The sequence below is a fragment of the Labrus mixtus genome, chromosome 11 (assembly GCF_963584025.1).
Source record: "Labrus mixtus chromosome 11, fLabMix1.1, whole genome shotgun sequence".
In the NCBI taxonomy this organism is placed as follows: Eukaryota; Metazoa; Chordata; class Actinopteri; order Labriformes; family Labridae; genus Labrus; species Labrus mixtus.
This window is the reverse complement of record NC_083622.1, coordinates 27225668-27246774: the sequence shown is the minus strand read 5'-3', so window position 1 is coordinate 27246774 and position 21107 is coordinate 27225668. Positions and strand designations below refer to the sequence as shown.

Genomic DNA, 21107 nt, shown 5'->3' with positions numbered 1-21107 from the left:
GGGCAGGGGTGATGACATTTATATCCTACGAGCACCGACAACCAGCATGATCTTTAAGAACTAAAGCTGCTTCATGTGCCTCTCTGCTCAGCAGTAAACATATTCCACTTACTTGTTGATGCTATAAATACATCAAACTACAAGCAGCATTGATGTTAAGGCACAAACTGTAATCAGTGTCAGACTGTTTGTCCACTATTTCTGCACCAGTCATGTCCTGACTCCTGAGATCCCAACCCCTCCTGTCCAAAGACTTCAGAGATGCCTGTCCTGAAATTTAAATTACCAGTAGTGCATGTATGATAAAGGCTTACGAAAGCAACGATGTGTTAGCTGCAGCTGGACCCGCTCACAGATGTTTCTTCTCTGGGTGGTGAAGCTGTTGTAGTACAGCCAGACGCTCATGGCTGACTGGTCACTAGGCTTACAAAACTCTGACATCTTGGCTCGTCTGGCCCACATACAACCATCCTCACTTAGTCCCATGTGTAGTGCTGTAAACCAGACTGGCATTGTTATGTAGGGCGAGTCATGATGATTATGTTACAACAGCTGTTTTGAGAATCAATGTAGGGCTTTATCCATTACTTACGACGTAACATGTGCCAACCAGCATCCCATTCCTCTGCTAATGTGTCAAGAATTTGAAAAATGAATACACTCAGTTCATGTGAAGTCATAGGATCAGTTTGGTTCTACAGCTTGGTGTTTGTGGTCCTCTTTGTGCATTCTCTCCAGACGGTGGGTAGGTTGGTTTGTAACACCGAAGACACAGAAGAGTTTGGAGACGTCACAACTTATCAACTGTTAGCTAATCCTCACCCTCCCTAGTCACTGTTGCATTGCTTGTGGTTTACAATAATGCTGACAGACTTCAAGCTCAGACTTTAAAGTAATATTTGAGACAAAGGGAGGTAACAAGAAAGAAGCCTTAGTCCAGCAGCAATGTGACCAATTGTATTCCTTTTCACCAGCAGTAGCTACTGTAGGCCTATATCTATGAAAGCTAACATTAGGCCCATCAAAAACCAGTCACAGTAACTATTGAATAATTGCAGCTCATTCATAATGAGTAAGTCTGAGTGTTTATGTGCTGATCCGTAACATATACACTTAGAGACTAATGCTACATTGTCACGTCCAATGAAAAAGTCAACATGTCCCCCAACTTGTTCAAAGGAACAGAAATTTTACGAGATAAAAAGCATTGTAATTGTCACTTCAGATTTTTAATTTGACTAAACCTATGTAATATTTTGTTGTTGTTGATTATATACATTACCTCAAATCGTTCTTACAATTATCAAAGCCAGAGAGAGCCGTGATTTGATTGTTGTAACAGGATAAACCTTAATTCAACCCACAAATGTAGAAATTATATTACAGCGGCAAACATCAAGGAAAGAAAAAAAAAAGAACCCAGTGCGTAATTAAAAATGAAAAGAGACGAAATATAGCTTCAGCTGTTACTAATGTAGTCTGAACATTCACAGTTATATAGAAAAAGACTATCATGCAGACGGTGTACAAATTGAACATGTTGATGCACCAAGTAAGTTTCTTGTGTTATTGCACATAACTATCAGGGGATATTATAATGGTGAGCACGCATTTCACGCTTATAAAATCGGCAGAATACCTTCGAGTCATCTCCCACCTGAGGTCGGATCCAGTCTCTTTCTCTCTCTTCCTAGTATTCTAGTATTGCATTGTCACTCTGTCGGTCTGGTAACACTGGCCAAACCCTACACTAATAAGCGGGTTTCCAGCCCCGCTCGCCCAAACGAGTGCAAGCGCCAAAGAGATTACGAGGTGCATTGGTGTTTTTGTAAAATAAATCGTGTGAGAATCGTATCGTGAACCCAGTATCGCGAGATGAGTGAATCGTGACATCCCTAATGGAAGATATTGTAATATGATGTTATTGCACAATTAGTTGGAGTGAATTGTTTCCAGCGTGTGTTTTGTGATCTACTGGGAGTTGGCTTTAGTTTAAGAGTCTGACTGCAGCAGAAAGGACCGACCTGCGGTATCTCTCCTTGGAGCGATACCTAGGAGCTGCCCAGTGCTGTGACTGTAGCATGCAGGGGGTGGGAAAGGTTCTCCTTTAGTAATGATAGCTTTGCCATCATCCCCCTGTCTCCCACCACCTCCACAGTGTTGAGGTTACAGTTGTTACGCAACTAGAGGGCAGGTTTGTAACATAAAAACCCGAAGTTATTTCCACAGTCCCCAAACCAAACAACAGTCTAGAACAGAGCTGGTTTTCTTTACCATCTTGTCAGTCTGTTCCTGTTTGCAGCCGTAACACTCTATTCAGGATGGCTGATGCCCCCACATAAGTCATGAAAAGTCCTCAGAGTGCTCCCTGCACTATGAAGGACCTGAGTCTCTTCAGCAGAAGGAGTCTGCTCTGGCCTTTTCTTATACAGTGTGTTGGTTTCGTCAGTCCAGTTTATTGTTCAGGTGAACACCCAGGTACCATAAGAGTTCCTCCTCAGCTGTGGTCTGTTTCTCCACTAGCTGCCACTCAAACAATAGAGATGGGGGGCATCTTCTATGGTAATTTCCAGTTCAACCTCAGACTCTGTCATGATGGCTGCTGCTCTGTGTCTCAGTACTGATATCACAAGACAGTTTTCACCCACACAGGAAATATTGTGACATTTTAATATCACAAGATCTTGTGGCACGAGATCTCAGCACACCTCTCGTATAAAGCCAGGTGCTGTGTTTGCTATTCATCAAGTCTTTAAACATATTAGACTGTTACTCAGACTGTACTATCAACCTTAGGTACATTTTATTGTCTCATCATTACTTGTATATTACATGCTTTGTTTATGTTCTGAATTCCTTCTTATAGGCTGTTTCGCCATTTGAAGATAATAATATGTTCCTGTTCCTAATTTATAATTAGTAGTTTTTCACGTTAATCATTACAAGAGGAAATGCTTGAAGGACATGACTAACAAGTGTGTTGGGCAAATTTAACTCCCACTGATAAGGTGGTCACAGTTTCACACTGGCAAATAAAAAAAAAAAAAAGAACAAAGACACACACACACCGTTAGCCAGTTGTGATTAGCGTTTCTTTATAACCGAACATGTAACTCCACAAACTTAGTTAATTAAATACATGCTCCTTGACCTTGGAAGCCCCCCTGGTGAATATAGTTAGTTCTAGTCATTATTATATTGTAGATGGTGGGATGTGCTTACAGATGCGGGTAATGTAAGGGTAGATAACCACTTAATCAACTTTCTTTTTCCTTCACTTTAACCTGGATCTTTCAAACAATACACAGCTTTGTTCTGGTAGCCTCACAGAAAATGAGTGGAGGCAGAGAGAGAAGGGAAGAGAGAGGAAGTGAGAGAGGGCTAAAAAACCACCCGGGCTGGATGTCAGGCTTCCTGCAACTGAACTGTACGGAAAGATCTGCGTTTTTTACCATGTGTCATTTGTGTTTTTAGCTTTAAGTGCTGCCAGGTATGTTACAGGTGTATTTTCGCACGTGATTGGCATCTAATTGACAGCACTTGTGGGATCAGCTTGGGCGTGCTGTTCATGCCAGAGTGACCAACACAACCATGCTCAACAACTCCTGGTTGAAGAATGGGATGCCCATTCCGAAATGTGACCAGGCTGGTGACCAACATGAGGAGGAGGTGCCAAGCTGTTGTGGCTGTGTATGGATCGTCCACATGGTTCTGAGGTCCCTGACATTGTAAAATGAATGAAGTGTAAAAAACGTATTACTGTGGGAGAGTGCAATCATCCATTCCACCAAGCAACTCAAAACAGGAGTGAATACCAACAGAAGAACATTGCAAGGGATTTTGGCACATTTTTTTAGTGCGCTACTCACACATTTAGCTGTGTTGCTCATTCCACAAATGCAGGATCCTTATAAGTTATACCTCGTTGTAAAGGTGACTAATCAGGCTTTCCAACGATATAAAATACAACACACAATTAGTATTATTAAAGGGGCGAGATAATTGACCAAAATAATGTTTCCAAACTTTTTTTGAGGAGTTTAGAAAGACTCTGCTGCACTGCTTTCACAAATCAAACCAGAAGCTGTTTGGAATATCAACAGCTGTGTGACACTGGCTCGTATTTTAAGTGCATAATAAAAACAGTCAATCTTTGGTTTATCACCAGACCAGACATATGTATGATAACATGCTGTTACTTTGGCTCTCTGCAGGAACTTCCTCTGCGTCATCTCCTGTGTGTTCAGCACTACAGTGACCTCTGTCTCAGTGGAGACACTGAACCTTCCTAAATCCCAAAACAACAAAATCCCACTACCAAGTTCATACTTCCAAAACATTATTACTATTTTCATCTGTGCTTTTGTGGTTATGCTTGGAGGGAACATTTGGATGTCCATGCTGTCCAGAAAGAGCAACATACGCACACACCACATTGTTTACTTGGCTCGGCACATTCATATTTTCTGTGAGTCACAGCCCCATAAAAGTCGGTTTCATGACCGCTGACTCTTTGTTTGAGGAAGTTTCCCCCTGACAGCCAGTCCTGGTGCTTGTGAAATGCATTTGCACTGTATTGTTTTTTCAGCTCTGTTTTTGTAAATCTTTCTCCAGAATGGAAGCACAAACATACTACTACATGCTATACTGCTTCTAAACCCGATTGTTCCAACACATTTTATTGCGCTGGTTGTAGTAAAGTAATCCATTCTCCCTTTTGTCAGTGTTATAAAAAGCTCATCTTATCCTGACAGGGAGATTTATGTTGCAGGAAGGTTAATATCCCTTTGAACTTCACAGGCGCACAGCCTGTGTATTCTCCCTGAGAAAAAAAGCAAGGATTGTCTTTACTGGGTGATAAAATGTTATCTCAACCACATTTGCAGTAGACTATTTGCATTACAGGTATAGCATTCAGTAAGCGGTCCTCCTATCTGTCTTGTAGACAACTCTGCTGTCATATATCCCTTTTATTCTACAAAATGCAAAATAAGTTGTTATCCTCGCTGGGTAGAAAAAGCACCCTATTTTTATGATCCTTTCCCCATCGTTCTAGTGTGATACTGATCCATGATAAAGTCACAGAGAAGAGAAACTATAGCTAAAGTAATCCAGAATATAGAGGAAACCGAAGACATATAGGAGATGCTTTGCTTGAATTCCAGCAGACAGGTTTTCTTTTTTCCTTTTCCGAACTAATGACCCCTTTCATTATGCTTGTTGATGTAATGTAAAAACATTTGGGGGCTTGTAAGGATATGGATTCAAAATAGCCTCAGGTAATGGACAGCTCAGACACATAGATAATTGCTCATATGTGCTCTGCTGGATGGTAATGGATTCTTCATTGCCGGGCTCTGCAAAGCCACACAATGATAAGAGCTTTTTTTTTTCCACCCTAGGGATGTATTCAAAAGGCAAACAGAGACATATTAAGAAATGCACTGTGACAGATCTTGCAATTAACTGCAATTTATACAAGCTAAATTGAGAAGCAGCGATTTAATTTGTCTTTTTTTCTCTCGCTGCATGTTTTCCAACAGGTTCCTATCTCTTGCTTAATTACAGGTCAATGTGTGAGGAGAGCGTAAAAAGGCCTGAGACTGAATTGTGCGCTGCTTATAAAGGACTACAGCTCAGTTATAATTGCAGCCCTATCTCCTCTCTGACTCCCTCTCACGCTATTATGCAACAGGCTTTCACTGCAAGTCTTTGCAGAGTTCTCAGTTTTGATTGTGTAACATTCAAGAGTGAAACTGGCTGACAGGAGTCACACTCAGTCTCACAGAATCCCTGCAAAGTCTGACCATGAGCGCCAAACACTGGAGGCATCAGAGGGCATCAGTTTAAAGCTGGAACCTGCCCACAAAGACACGGTTCATGTGTGAACGTGGTTTTTGTTTTGTTTTGTTTTCCTGTTGGAAGTTCGTTGTCTTGTACCCTGATAGAGATTTCATAACGTTACGTGCAATTGTGAAATATGTTTCCTTTGACCCACAGCCTCTTCTTTATACGTATCAAATGCTCATAGGATCAGAAAAAGCCTTTTAAGCAGATTTGTTCCCTTTTGTGTGTTTCATTTGATGTATGAAAGGCTTGTACGAGTTTTGTCTTTTTATTTGTGAGAACGCTGCTTAAAAAAAAAGAAACAAACCTATTTTTAATTGCACCTACTGGTATTAACTAGAGGATCAAAGAACAACATGTCAAGCAAGGTTCAGCTTCTATGAGCCCAACCCTGATTTTTCCCCTTACTCTCCGGTTCACCTCAGATTTATGGAGTTTTAGCATCTTTGCTCTAATGGCTTTCACTATACTGTGATGCATGCTACTCTGATTAATCCCAAATGATTCATGTGTTATTGGAATTCCACACTTAACAGAAGGATGTTGTTGATATAATTGAACTGATTGAATTGATTTGAATTGAATGTATGGCTATAGGAACATGAGATAGTCCAAAAGATAGCTGGTGGGGGGGTTAGGTGCCTTGCTCAAGGGCACCTCAGCAGTGCTCAGGAAGTGGACTGGCACCTTTCCAGCTACCAAGCCAGTTTCCTGATTTGGTCCATGCTGGGACTTGAACCGGCGACCCTCCGATTCCCAACCCAAGTCCCTACAGACTGAGCTACTGCCGCCCAGAATTGATGTTAAACCTTCCCTTTATCGAGTGTTTTTGAAATACTTTGAATGGATCTCTCAACACACTTCAGTCACAATGGATTAAGCAAAGATAACAAGGTTTCCTTCATGGTTGGAGTGAGTCCAGCTGCTAAAAACATCACCTTGTGTGGAAGTGGGATCTCAGAAACTGATATCGCTGACTCTGTTTGTTAGTAGCATTATTGTCTGGATAGCTAGCTTTATTGGGCAGCATCCACACAGGAACTAAGTTTGTACCCAGTGCTTGTCATTGAAATCACCTACATTTCTCCTATTCACTTACAATACTATCAACAACTTAGTTTCCAGCAAAAAATCTCTTGAACCCACTGTCAGCTGCCTGCTCATCTTCAAACAAAAGATGAAAGTAACAAGCTAGCTAGCAAACAGGCAAGAGAACTTCACAACCGAAGAGCAAATATTAACCCAAATAAGACAGTGAATTTCAAACCAGAGCTAAAAGGGAAATTAAATATTGTGTTTATATTTGCGAGGTATACATCTAAATGAATTGCAATGTTGCTGTGTGTCTGCTGGAAGAGTAATTCGAGCCACTGCTAGCTAGCATTAGTGATTACTTGGTGAGGAACAGTATTGTAGTAGATATATCCAGGTCTAGGAATCGAGCTCGGACTTAGGCTTAGACTCAGATTCAAGCATTTACTGTATTTGGACTCTGCATGGAGTGGAGGACTCTGACTTAATTGACAAAGACTGTTTTTTTTATACTGTTGTTATAAGGCCCTAATTATTTATTCAGTTCAGAATGAGGACTGATACTTGCTCTGTCCACCTGCATGCACGTTCAGTAACATAATTAATTTAATTACCTTAATTAAAACATTTCTTAAGATGAAAAACTAAAGATTATCTTGGAACAGCTTGGACTCAACTTTAAGGACTTGGATTTGACTCTCCGGTTATGGGGACTAGACTGGGACTCGGTCAGGTAGGGACACGCCTAGACTCAGACTTGATATAGATTCTTTGGTGACTCAGACTTGAGTTGGGCTTGAGCACTGGGGATTCGACTCAACTGTGCAGGGCAGTGTTGTAGCACCAGACCTCAAGTCTCTGACTTGAAGTTTGGTGACTTGTCTACACGCTGGTGCAGGGTGATGTGTTTACATCAAGCTCCTTTCTCTCAGGTGATGACTATGCGAGGCTGTTAAAGGGGGTCTTTCAGATTTATTTGTTTCAAATTCAGTTCTCTTGGGTTTAGCTGTTAACCTTGAGCTATGTTGTTTTTATGTAAAGTCTTACATTCTTCAAACTGATTGCATTTTAATCAGCTCTGCTCCCCTGTGCTCTCTTTTCAAAGTATAATGGATACAAAACACCTCTCAATAGTTCATATGTGCTCACTGGAGGCACATGAGGCTCTGTGTTACATTTAATTAACTTGACTTGACAGTTTATAAAGAAAGGTGTTTGTGTGTGAAGAACATAAAATTGCCAAGATTCCATCATTAATTATTCTTAAAGATTATATTAACATTTTCATTGAATTCCTTTGACTGATGGTGAAGAAAGAGCGTTTTATTCTTGTGAGTTTGAAATGTAAAACTGAATTAATGAACATTCTTGGCTTTTTCATAGAGTTCCCATGCCTTCTTGTCTTGTATATTATTCATACATAACGTTAAAAGCTTGTTCCAACATCTTTTTGGGAACATCCGCACCCCATCTCTGAAGCTTATTACCAAACTGCAGAGTTGTAGGATAACCATTTTTGACATGGTACATCATAATTTTATGTCTATGTATTGTTCTACGAGAGAGAAAGACCAGAAAAGGGGGGGAAAAGTCAGGATGAAAGCCTTTTCTGTTGACTGAAAAAGCTCCTAAAAGCCAAAAATGCATGCTGTGATTATTGGAAAGTAAAGGAATTGGTCCTTCAGAGGAAGGAATGTATTTTTGTCTTTGAGTGCATACTGCTGGCTAGAGATTCATGCAATATTAAGCATTTCCATTTGATAATCTATAACCTTTTTGCTGTGCAGCTTGAAAATATGACTAAATTACCATTTTCATCAGCCTCAGCTTGTACTTTTCCATGTATCACATTTGTGTGAGGATGAAGATTCTTGGATGGTTTTATGTTTATTTGAGTTGTGTGCTCACCTCAGCCTCAGGTGGCCTCCCCAGAGGTGTTCACTTGAGTCATACTTAAAAGCAAAGGCATTGTAAAAGTGACCATGGAAACAAAACTACCAACACAGTGTCATAATTTGTTGAGACTGGCCTTCACCTTTTGATAATGCTGAATCTTAAGGAGAAGAGTTATTGAATAGGATATTTTAAAGTCCTATGTTTCCTTGTAATGCCAACACACTTCAGCAGCAGAAAGTGTTGATGAACAGACTGAAATGCAAACCCCCACAGCAAAGTAATAGGTCTGAGTTACAAAAAGGTCCATTATGAACTACGGAGATCTGCGTCTGATTTAGAGATGATGACACTAATGAAGTATCTACAAATCACTGGCAGGTGGTGCTTCACAGCAGTGGTATAACCTCAGGGCAACACAGAGCATCTGCACATAATATTGTAATGAATGTTCAAGGCATTGGAGGGCTACAGCACATGCAGAGAGGGAGTGTGGCCACAGACCAGATCTGGTTGAGAACAGCTTGATTCACTCTGATCAATCTGTGCTGCATTTGTGTGTAACCTCACCTGTGTCTGGGCTGCTGTGAAAGCTTTCAATCGAAAAAAATCAAGAGCAGACCAAACCAGTCAGCCAGAAGTTAGTTTGGCTAGAATGAACCCACAGAACTTTATCAACATAATACACAAACAACGAGAAGTATAGCACAAGTTTTACATAATGTATTAATGTGCCCGTTAAGTACAAAAATAGGCAAAATAACAAGTAAAGCGATATTCTCATAATTTGCCAGACTTTCACTCATAGGCTGATGTTTGGTGATGTCATTGACATGTGCATTATCAGTTTCTCATTGACAATAACAGATAGGACGGTGATATTCCTGCAGCTGTAACACATACGGTACTTTACACATCTTGAAACAGACTTATAGGACCAGAGATCACAGATCAGGATTAGAACATTAGACCTCAACTTTAAATGCTTTCTCTGTGCAATATAAAATCCTAGATTCAATTTGAGATGCACATACGTGTTGCCGTGGTTACAAAATGATTATCATAAATATACCTCTCATGGCTTACAGAAAAGAGAAGATCATCACTGAACAAACCACAAGCAGAAGTCTTAGTCAGTTTGTGATTTTATATTTTCAAAACAAAATCAAAGCATGGATGTCAAGGTTGATGTCAATCAATCAATACATCTTTATTTGTATAGCGCCAATTCATAACAAATGTTATCTTGAGACACTTTACAAAAGATATAAAGACCTTATTCATGGTTACATGATGTGAGATGATATTTAATAGTAGTCCACAGTAAGGAATCCAAAGTATGATGCTACATTTTCACACACTGACTCAAGATAAGCACTCTTTACATAAAATGCTGTTTGGTCTTCTCCTGGTGTTAACTCAGTCTCTGTTTCTCTTACAGTCTCTGTCAGCAGCATGGGCCAGCATCTAGTAAAGAGGGAGTCGCCTGCAGACAGCAAGGTAAACCTCCTCACTGTATTCTCTGTCACTTTTTGTGTACCTGACATAATGAGAATGTTGAAGTGTGTGGGTGAGTATGTCTGAGAACAAAACATCTGTGGAGAATTTGGTTTGAACCTTATCAAGTGTGAACGCCGGCCTTTATCAGCAGGACTTTGAACTCTGTTGATGACAAGCGGTAGAGCTCCATCAGTCATACAGGTTATTGTCCCTCCACTCAGCTAATGTGGCTTAGACTCTTTTTCTCCTCCCTCTAAAGCTTCAAAAAAGTTGCAAAAGTCAACTCTGTACAGCAAATGTGTTGAGAAGCAGTAAAGTATGACTAATGCAGAGTCTCGTCTCTTCATATGAAAATGTTTCATTGAGAGTAGAGGAGGGGGAATGAGGTGGAGAACAAATGTTGAGGGGATGACTTTGCAGTAGGGTTTTTAGTATTTTAATATATCATTTCACTTAGTATTATTGCAAACAAAAAAAAAGGCCAGCATATTTTTTATACTCAGCTTTTTTTGAAGAAAATGGAAATTCTCTAGGGATATTTTGCACATTGCATCCCCAAACAATCACCTCACAGCGACTGTATGCAACCCACTCTTAATTGAACTGTGTTGCCATAACAACATCCAAAGCATGATGAGTCTGGGTTAGCACTTATAGCTCCTCGAAAACCACAAGCCTCCCTTGCAAAATTGATTAATTACAAAATATTTGATCTGGAGCAAAGCACATCCTTGCTTGAGCATAAACCCTCTTCAGGTACACATCTTATTTACACACAAGCTTTGGCCCTGAGATCATAAGGGCTCTGGTTGGTTAGAGTAGAATTAAGTTGGCTTACGATATGACCGTCCATATACTACATGATCAAATCATTAAATCGTTGACATATTGTTATTTTGTCAAAGTTTGAGCTTTACTATCATTCAGTCTTTTTCCATCACAATCCACATATTGTTTTGTGATATTTAAGTACTCTGTCATCTTGTATTGCTGCTCAGTCAGATGTTCTGCATGAAACTGGTTTAAAGTGTAACACAGTTATTCTGGCTGTTGTACTATTTCCTGCTGCGCCAGGTCTTTTGTCCCGGCTTCAAGTGTGCAGAGCTGTTGGAAAAGCAGCGATTATTGTACTATTGTATTGTAAATACTGTCTTTGCTGAAATACAATGAATAGTTAAGTCCAATTAGATGGGGAAAAAAAAAACTTGACGGTCTTCTGGCAAATTAAGTGTAATTTTCTTCCTCTTCTCGTGAACCTTGAAAAGTCATTAAGAGCCTCACAATAGGCTCATTTAATTTCCTCGGAAGCAAGGTGCTCCAGGGCTACTTGAAGGAATATTTAGATGACTCTTCCAGTCATCTAATTAAAATGATATGTGGAAGAGATTTTATTTCAGATTTATTTTTGGGCTTATATTACTTTCTTGAGATTGGACACTGGATAGAGTCAGAAACCATTGGGTCTGAGAGGAAAACGCAGTCTTAAAACTCATTTATTCAGTCTGGCTTTTATATAGTGCATTATATAAATTCAAATCTTTACATGTATTGTCTTTTTTATCCTACTACAATTTTAAATATTCTTCTCCTATGTATTAATTTTAATATCTTATTGCTTTTATGTGTCATATTTTATTTTTTCATTTTTATACATATTTTTTAAAATTCTTATTTGAGTGCATTAGTCTCTCAATGATTTTATAAACTACTTTTTCGTCAAGAACTTTTCTGCACTCTTGTAACACACTTTGAACTGCAATTTAATTTGTCTGAAAGGTGCTATATAAATAAAGTTTGATTGATTGATTGATTGATTGATTGATTGATTGATTGTTTGTAAAATTCATCTTCAACTCACATTGATGGTCATTCAAAAGACACATGGCAAACAGCTGCAAACATGGAGTCCATCATGGGAATGTTTGGTATCAAATGGAGGAAGACCTTCTCCTGACCTCTATTTATAATTTATGGGGCGGCAGTAGCTCAGTCTGTAGGGACTTGGGTTTGGAAGGGTCGCCGTTTCAAGTCCCGGCACGGACCAAGTCCAGAAATTGGCCTGGTAGCTGGAGAGGTGCCAGTCCACTTCCTGAGCACTGCCGAGGTGCCCTTGAGCAAGGCACCCAACCCCCCCACCAGCTCAGGAGCGCCCACTGTGGGCAGCCCCCTCACTCTGAGACCTCTCCATTAGTGCATGTCCATAGGATCCTGTTTGTGCATGTGTGTGTATTTCAGCCTATGTTTGTGTAGCATGTTTACTAGACAGAGTGTAAAAACAAATTCCCCCTTGCGGGATCAATAAAGTATAAATTATTATTATTATAAGGGAGAAAGTGCTACCAAGTACACCTAACCACTGCATGGGGTCTCCTTGTGGTGTGGAGGGGAGTTAACTTAAATTAAGACCATAAAGGCTTAGGCTGCAATACTTCTTGAACACGTTTCTAGCATGTTGTGAGCAGTCCTAAACCCAAACTGTGAGCAAGGATAGAAGTACCCTTGAGTGTCAGCATGTGAGGCTTTAAGTGTAAATCCTGCTTCCTGTCTGTGTGATCTCACTAACTGCAGACTGCCTGGTCACTGTCTGTAATGGGCGGAGTGATCCTGCGACGTGCAGGGGACGAGGGGCGCCTGAACCAGCAGGGAAGCTGATAGCTCAGCTCGCAGATTGTTTGTCTCCTTTGCCTGTGAAGCACACTCGGGAGAGAGAGAGAGAAGAGCAGGAAGTGGAGAGGATTAATTTGTGGAGTGTGAAGCTGCCAGGAGAGGTGTTAGAGCAGCAAGTTGCACCTGGACTGCATTCTTATTTAGCTCCTATAATTACTTTGTACAGTATATCTCGCTAGGTCCACCATTTGCCTTCCCTTTTTCTTCCGGCTTGATCCTCGTGACAAAAAAGTCAATTTGAAGGGTCTTACAAAACAGCCGATTGTCATAGCAACAGAAAATGAACAGTGCGTGACATAGTAGGGCAGGTTGTGTTTAGACGCTTTTGTCTGAGTCGTGATCCTTCTTCCAATCCCTTATCGTTTCAGGAAGGTTGACGTGTACCCATTACACCTCGTAACAGCAGCTCTGATAAAATATTTCTCATTCGTGGTTAAAAAAAAGTTCACCCTCATATCTCACTTAGAATTGCAGCATGATAACTCAAGCCTTGATCCTACAGTTTGCTTACATTTTATCAAATGCAAGTAAGACCTCACAGAGTGCATTCTTTTCTACACTTTTATTTTCTTGCCATCAATCCCTTTTTTATTTATATTGCGCCGAATCATATCAAAAGTGATCTCATGACACTTTAAATAAGGAGCAGTTCTAGAAGGTAGAGTAATCCACAATGAGTAAGCACCTGGCAATGGTGACAAGGAAAAAACAGGCAGAAACCTCAAGTAGAACCAGACTCATGAGCAGTCACTGCAGCAAAGACTGAGATCAAACTTTATTTGTATAGCACTTTTCATAGAATAATAATGAATCACAAAGTGCTTTACATACAAACACATCAATATACAAATCAAATTTCTCAAGGGACAAACTCAAAAGACCAGAATGCAATGCTGTGTTGGCAATGTGACTACAGTAAAGGGTATGGTTGTGACTTTTCTTAATTTGAATGAAAGTACAACAGTTATAGTGCAGGTTTGCTTTTACTGTATCTTTTCCCAATCATGTCTCAACCCACAGAAATGGACCAACTGCTCATACTCATACATGTTGTTGCAGTTAATCATTTAAAAATGAGAAAAAGGTAGCATGCATATATCATTGTGTGAAATACAGGAAATAACAAACTGAAAGCGAATTACTTAATGAAAGCTGACTAAAGGAAATGACATCACATCTTTCACTGCAGAACAAACCCAACAACAAAACCAGATAATTCACTTCTTCAACATTACATCGTTTTGGTACATAGCTTCTACATTGTTCTCACGTTAATGGAAGGTATGACTACTTATTATAGAACATAGCTTTTCTGAGGTGTCATTGATTAATTCAAATAAAATAATCTTTAGAAACTTTTTGTCTCTACTGTGTGCCTGGTTGTGAATTCCTGTAAGTTAAACCGAGGAATTGACTCCTTTCTCCAGATGAGGGAGCTTGAGGCTCAGCTTGTAGACCCCATGCCTTCAGAAAATATAGGCTCCACCACTGCACTTTACCCAATTAGTCCAGCCCAGCAGGATTGTTCTTGTGTCTTCTGTTTCTCTGTGTGAGATCTGAATCACTTTTCCCACCCCCAGTCTGATCTACTTTTTCCTTCTTGTTGTGTATTTACTGGGAAAACCATTTCTGGTATTTTTTTTTTATCAAAAAGTGAAAGTGAGATACAGCATTGGTTTGAGAGAAACCAAACAATGAAATCAAGTAAAAGTCTTATTTCTGAAAATAGAATCACTTTCTTCTCGGCTTAAATAACAGGTGTAAGTGAAAATAATGGAACATCTGACATTTCACCAATGTTATTAAAGTATAAAACTGGTCTTGTGAAAGGGGTGTTTTATATCTTATTGAAAAGGTGAGATGAAATTTCTCTGCCATCTCTTAAGTTTGGAAAGGATGAAACACTGAAGCCCCAGCTATCACCAGACTTCTAGAAAGAGATTCTTTTAAATGTCTGATTGCAGCCAAACTCAGAAAGGTGTTCAAATGGCTGCACCCATCTTTCCCTGTCACTACTCAAACATAAGGAGTACTTTGGCACATTGAACCTCATCCAGTTCCCTGGTATTGAATGGATATCAGAGTGCTGAGTGGAGCTGGAGCAGCAACAGGAATCAGCGGAGACATGTCAAAAACTTTAAAGACTTAAAGCTTTAGAAACCTTTCTACCTTTCTCGTTATTTTTTCTTCACCTGATTCTCACTTGGCACTTGGACTATTTTTAATGTGGGATATTCCCAATAAAATGTCTCATGTTTGAAACAAGAGGTCCTTGATTTCAAAAGAAGACACAACTGGATTTCCCAATTTCCAGCTGAAATTACAAGAGTTGCTGGCATGTTGTATCACTGTAGCTGTAGCTAGTTAAGCGAAATGCCTCTGGCTGACTTTTAACATCTTTCTGGATCTCTTATTTAAAAGGAACTCCTGTCAAATGAGTCCAAAATATTCACAATACCCTAAAAGTCTGAGACTTAAGCTGTAAGAACTATGATCTGTTACAAAGGACCGGTAAGGTTTTTAGGTAATGTCGAGCTAGTTAGTGCCATCACTGTAAGATCAGACTGTTATTCAGTGTAACATAAACCAGAAGGCCATCGAGCATATGTGTTTACTTTTTTAACTATTTGATTAAAAAAAGTTTTTTGGGCTCAGGACTGATAGGCAAATTAAATATTATCTTGTATCTTGCCATCAAAGCAGAGGTAAAACTCCCCTAGATTTAACAATAGGACAAAAGTGATAATGTTTGCTTAAAGTCTGAGTTCAACCACCACCAACCTCCACACAGTCGGCAAATACAACAGACAATGCTGGTTGTTATTAGAACCTTTTTAAATTAAGCTTATTAGCTCAGAGCTCACCTAATTACTAACATGTTACTATCACATTTGTCCAGCCTAGAGCACACTACTATGTGGAGAAGTACAGATTTTCTATTTACAAAAAAAAAAACATCAGTTCTATCAATAATTTTTCTATATTTGGGGTTTTCATTGAGACAATATGTAGCAACCATTGGAGGATATGCATCTTACAAACTGGCTTTAACATTTCACATTTGTTGTTGCTGGGCACTCAATAGTAATCATCTGGTTGGAACATAGAAATGGCACAATTTTAAGGCAGCTCTAGTTATCTGAGATAATATACGTTTGCCTGTGTTTTATAACACAGTCTTGGCCATTAGCTGGCTGAAAGGTCACCATGTGAGGACAAAGAATAGCAGGGAGAAAACATATATAATTGGCAGGTGCGATCCTAATTGAGTTGCTGTCCTGATCTCCTCAACATGCCCACAGGGTCGGTGATGCTTCACTGTCTCCAGCACCAAGCCTTATGTTCAACGAGAGCTATATTTAATAAGCCAGCAGTAGCATGTAGTTGCGAGGACATGCTGACAACTGCTGCCCAACAACTGCCTCCTGCTGCTGCTCTGTCTCACGACGAGACGACTGCCCTCTTCTGTTTCCTCCCAACACCCCATGTGTTAATTAGGACAGACCATAACGTGTGGGACGATTTAAGAGCTGTACAATATATTCTTAAGGCGTACACAGATCTATTTTTATGTTACTGGAAGTTGTATTGTCCAAATCTCAAGCTTGAATTTTTCTGGGGCTTCTATTGCTTTCATTTCTTGTCACCAGCAGCAAACTGTTTCAAAATCACAATTAGAAACCTCTCCACTCATCCGTACATCAAATGTTTTAACATAATTCATTATTCTACAGTTTTGTGGGGAAATGATGCACTAAATGAATGTTCCACTGATTTTCCACTGAAAAATCATAGCTCAATTTAAACGTCTTGGTCCATCAATGGCTACCTCAGAAAAGTCCCCTTCTTCCACATTTTCACCAGTGTCCCTTTTAAGTTCACAATACAGATTGTACAGATTGAGGAATTGCATGTGATCGGAGTGTCTTAGTGTTTTTTTTAGTAATGTTTTTTTAAATCCCCTTTAATAATTGGTTTAATAAAAGGATCACTTATAAGTCACATTTTCAAGAGGCATATGTAAATGAGAGAAATGTAACTAATAACAAATGAATGCATTTCCAATTCTGCCTTTATTTAACTTATGGAAGAGAGGGAGCGCCGGATAGCCAAGCAGGCGCCGGGTAGCCAAGCAGGCGCCGGGTAGCCAAGCAGGCGCCGGGTAGCCAAGCAGGCGCCGGATAGCGTAGCGGGGGCCAGATAGCCTAGCAGTTATGTCTCCATATGAAGAAGCCATAGTCCTCATTGCAGCAGCCGTGGGTTTGAATCCGACCTCTGCCCTTTGCTGCATGTCATCCCCCACTCTCGTCTCTAAACACTATCTGTCAGTCTCCAGCTGTCATATCCAATAAAGGCAAAAGGGCCCTAAAAAAAACCTTTGTGGAAGATAGAAAAAAACATTAATTTAAATGTGATTGGCCATGATTGTCACAATCTCTTACATTAGTATGAAAGTGTTATTTATTTTCCAGAAGTGCACTTAGCTTGCTGCCAACACACAATGGAGAGCCACCATGACCGCCATCTGTGCCTGTCATTGGTTCTTGAACGTAGAACCTCTATTTTCTGCCTCCAATAATATGTCCTTAACAGGGTTAGAAACAGTACGTCCCTGGCAAAGATTCCTCCAGAACGCTTCAATAGTCATCCAATTAAAAATAAAGAGATACAATGCTGTTTGTAATTTTCCTGTAGGTCAAGATGAAAAATTGTCATTGTCAAATATTAACACAATCTTATTTATAGCAGAATTAATCCTGAGTTTCCTAAATGTCCAAAGATTTCAGCTGAACAATAATCGGGTCACCAGCAGCTCAGCTCATCAGACTGTAGATTAGTTTGTTATTCTGCTTTCTATACACAAACATGTGAGAGGTTGAAGCTAGAGCAAACATTGCTGTGTCTTTGCTTGAAGGTGTGTTTGAAAAAATACAAATAATACTGTTTACTTTGTGTGGTGTAATGAGTCTTTTTCTGCTCAAGTAAAAATGTGGAACTTCTATGGAGCTTAGGTAAGAGAAAATAAAAAGTTGTTTGTAAATCCATTCCCATGGTTTACAAATCTGTGCGCGCAGTGCACAAGGATTTTTAATCTGTGGGTACAGTTTATGAAACGGTGCATACAGTGTGCAAACCTGTGCACACAATTTACAAATGTGTGCACACAGTTTATGAAACCATACCCACAGATTGCAAATCCTTGGGCATGGAACCCTAAACCATGTGCACTAATTTGTAAACCGTTGGAACAGATTTACAAACATCTGGGGCTCAGTAGACTTCAATACAACATTCAATTTAATAAAATGAAACATCTTAAAGTGCATGCTAAGAAAATTAACGTCTTCTGAGACGTATACTGTTGTGATTGTATAAATAGTCATAAGCTTGTTTTTATCATTTTTGATAAATGGAAGCGAAATGTTAAATGCTGAAGTGTAATTTTAACCTGCTAGCATTTGTTTTTAACATTGAGTTTTATTTTTGTATAAGCAGCAGCAATAAAAGTGGCATTTATTTAGTTTGCAATGACTTCTTCATGTGAACATTTGATAGGATGTTACACAACCTTGTTGTGGGTGCAGGCAGCATAAATAGAACTGGCATTGATTTTGTTTGCAATGAACTTCTGAACCATACATCACTGTTGTTGGCGTTTCTCAATTTGTTACTGATGACTCCTCATGATTACTCTGATGTAACCCAACAGTACAATGTCTCCCTGGTCCAGTCTTTTTTTTTTCTTTGGTTGTCATTGCCACTTCATGAAATTAACCACATTTTATTATATATTATATTATATATATTATATTTTTAACTAATTTAGAAAATTCCACTTGAAATTGCAGTTTTTGGCTAAATCCATGTCTCTACATGGCTATCTCAGATCTACCTCTTTTCTCTCTTCAGTTGATTCCCTCAACTTCTCTGTCAGGACATTTCTTTATAAATGTGCTGTAGTGCTACCTTAGCTTACTTTTGTACTTCTTAGTTTGTTCTTCCAAACCTAAATACAAAACTATACATACATATTTCTATTATCTATTAAAAACAGTTTAAGTTTTATTCATCAAAATGTTGGCCTTCAAGACTGTTCTGTTAAGACTGTGTGGGTGGGATTTAAAAAGATGTAACTCAAAGTGCCCAGCCAACCCACTATATGCCGTCAGACTTGTATTCAAATGTTGAAGAATCCTGATTGGTGGATAAATGTACACTTACCTTAACCACAATTAGAAAAAATCTGCTCTAACTTTGGCAAAAGAAAGTAATATTAGTGTTGTACTCCATCACTCCTGTATGACAAAAGGATTTTTGAAGGTCATATATTCTGCAAAAGACACTTTACCGTGTTTTTCTAACACTAATATGTGTCCCTAATCTGTCTACAAGTCCATCCTCTCCGTCTTTTGCCTGCTCCACTTTTCAGAAAATGTGTGCTCAAACAGACCGTTTGGAGATCTTCCCTTCACAAAGGGCAGAAGGGCGAGAAAGCCCGAGCCACCCAAGCCCTTCCGGAGAGGGGTGTGGTCAGACACAGCTCATTTACATTTAAAGGTACAGACACAGAAACAGCCTGTTCTGAGCAGGGCTGAAATAAAGGGGTTTATAGACATGATCAAATACAGGATCAGAGTGGATTTAGAACAAGAAACTTTAGAGACATGTTTTGGGGAGCTCTGAGACTTATTTAAAGGATGAAAAAGAGAAATATATGTGACCTTGAAACAACTTCTAGTGGTCTCTTAAGTTTGTGATAATTTAAGGTGAAAACAAATTTGATTGTATGAGTTTTGAGAAATATGACTCAAGAGATAGGGACCACCCTCTATCCACTATTACTTCGGATTCAATATCAGGCTGTTTGAAGATATGCATTTGTTTCCCTGTAAATGAATATGATTGAAGGTCTGAACCAATTAACTGAGTCTGGATCTCTTCAAAACAAAACAAATGTACATAATAAGTGTCAGTCTTTGTGTGTTGGAAGAACATTTTTCAAAGCAACAGATGACCTTTATGTGATTTGCAGGTAAGTGCCTGCTCGTGATGCTTTTCTTCCCGCCACCACAGCTCACAGGATGGTGTCACAGTTTTTCTTCTCTGTGTGATCATAACAAGTGCCCACACTTCTTTGAGCCTGACATTCACTAACCCACACTGTCTGGAAACCTTTAATATAAGTGTACATTGTTCTGGCGAGGGGTGGAAATCTGAAATATTACTAGTGTTTAAGAATTAGCAATGAGCAACAAAAATCATCTGTGAATATACTGTATATATGCTGTAGAGCAATGGACATGACATGTGGACTTGTTCATTTTATGGGCAGCTTGAAAAAAAAATCATAATTTTTCTCTGATCCAGTTACACAAGTGTGTCTGTACTGGTGGGTATAACAATTGAACTGGCATTATGCATCAAGTTCTGACTTCAGCCTGAATCGGTCTGGCACTAATAAGGAGCTGGATCATTGTTTCAAATTGGAAACTCAACTCAAGTTGGACGTTGTTTTCATTGTAACACATATTGTGTCATTTTATTTTTAGGCTTCCTCAATATTAGGTCCCCTATTAGAAGGAGCAGCAGTGAGGGCAACAAATGTTCAGTGTAAACTGAAATGTATGCATCAATCATAAGACACTTTGAAATACACTGGCATGTTTGTCTTGATTTATGCGTTGAAATAATTTTGGGAGGTTTTTATCCTGCAGCTAATAGGACATCAAACAAATGTGATTGTGATGCAAACCCGTTTGATGATTGAATCACATCATTTCTGTTTTAAAGTCCTTATGAAATCAGTGCCGGAAGAAGACATTCACAGCTCTCATCCCATCTGACTCAGACACAAAGGAAGACTTAGTCACAGCACAGACAGCCGCTATCATTTGGTTTTAATTCACAGCTTCTGTGGTTTAATCTTAATTCTCTGCACTCAAGATTAGCACGGATTGTCTTATTAATTATTAAAAGATTCTTAAGTGACTCTTTGGTCTAATTTTGACACACTGCTGTCGATGAAGTCATCATAGCTGCCTGGAGCATTTATGATGAAAACATGCATCTACAAGTAGCTCAAATCTCATGTAAAAAAACACCACAAATAATATACAGATTCATGACACAGATTATCTGCAGTAGCTCAGTCTGTATGGACTTGGGTT

The 21107-nt window shown here is 39.3% G+C and overlaps 1 protein-coding gene across 1 annotated transcript in view; it reads left to right on the top strand.

Annotated features, from left to right (window-relative positions):
* The window catches only part of LOC132984346 (myelin basic protein-like), a 49153-nt gene that overhangs the window by 4109 nt on the left and 23937 nt on the right, over window positions 1–21107 (top strand). Inside the window, exon 2 of the mRNA XM_061051147.1 lies at window positions 10214–10272. Within this exon, the coding sequence (XP_060907130.1) occupies window positions 10228–10272 (45 nt within the window). The 5' untranslated portion in view covers window positions 10214–10227. The remainder of the gene's footprint in view (window positions 1–10213; window positions 10273–21107) is intronic.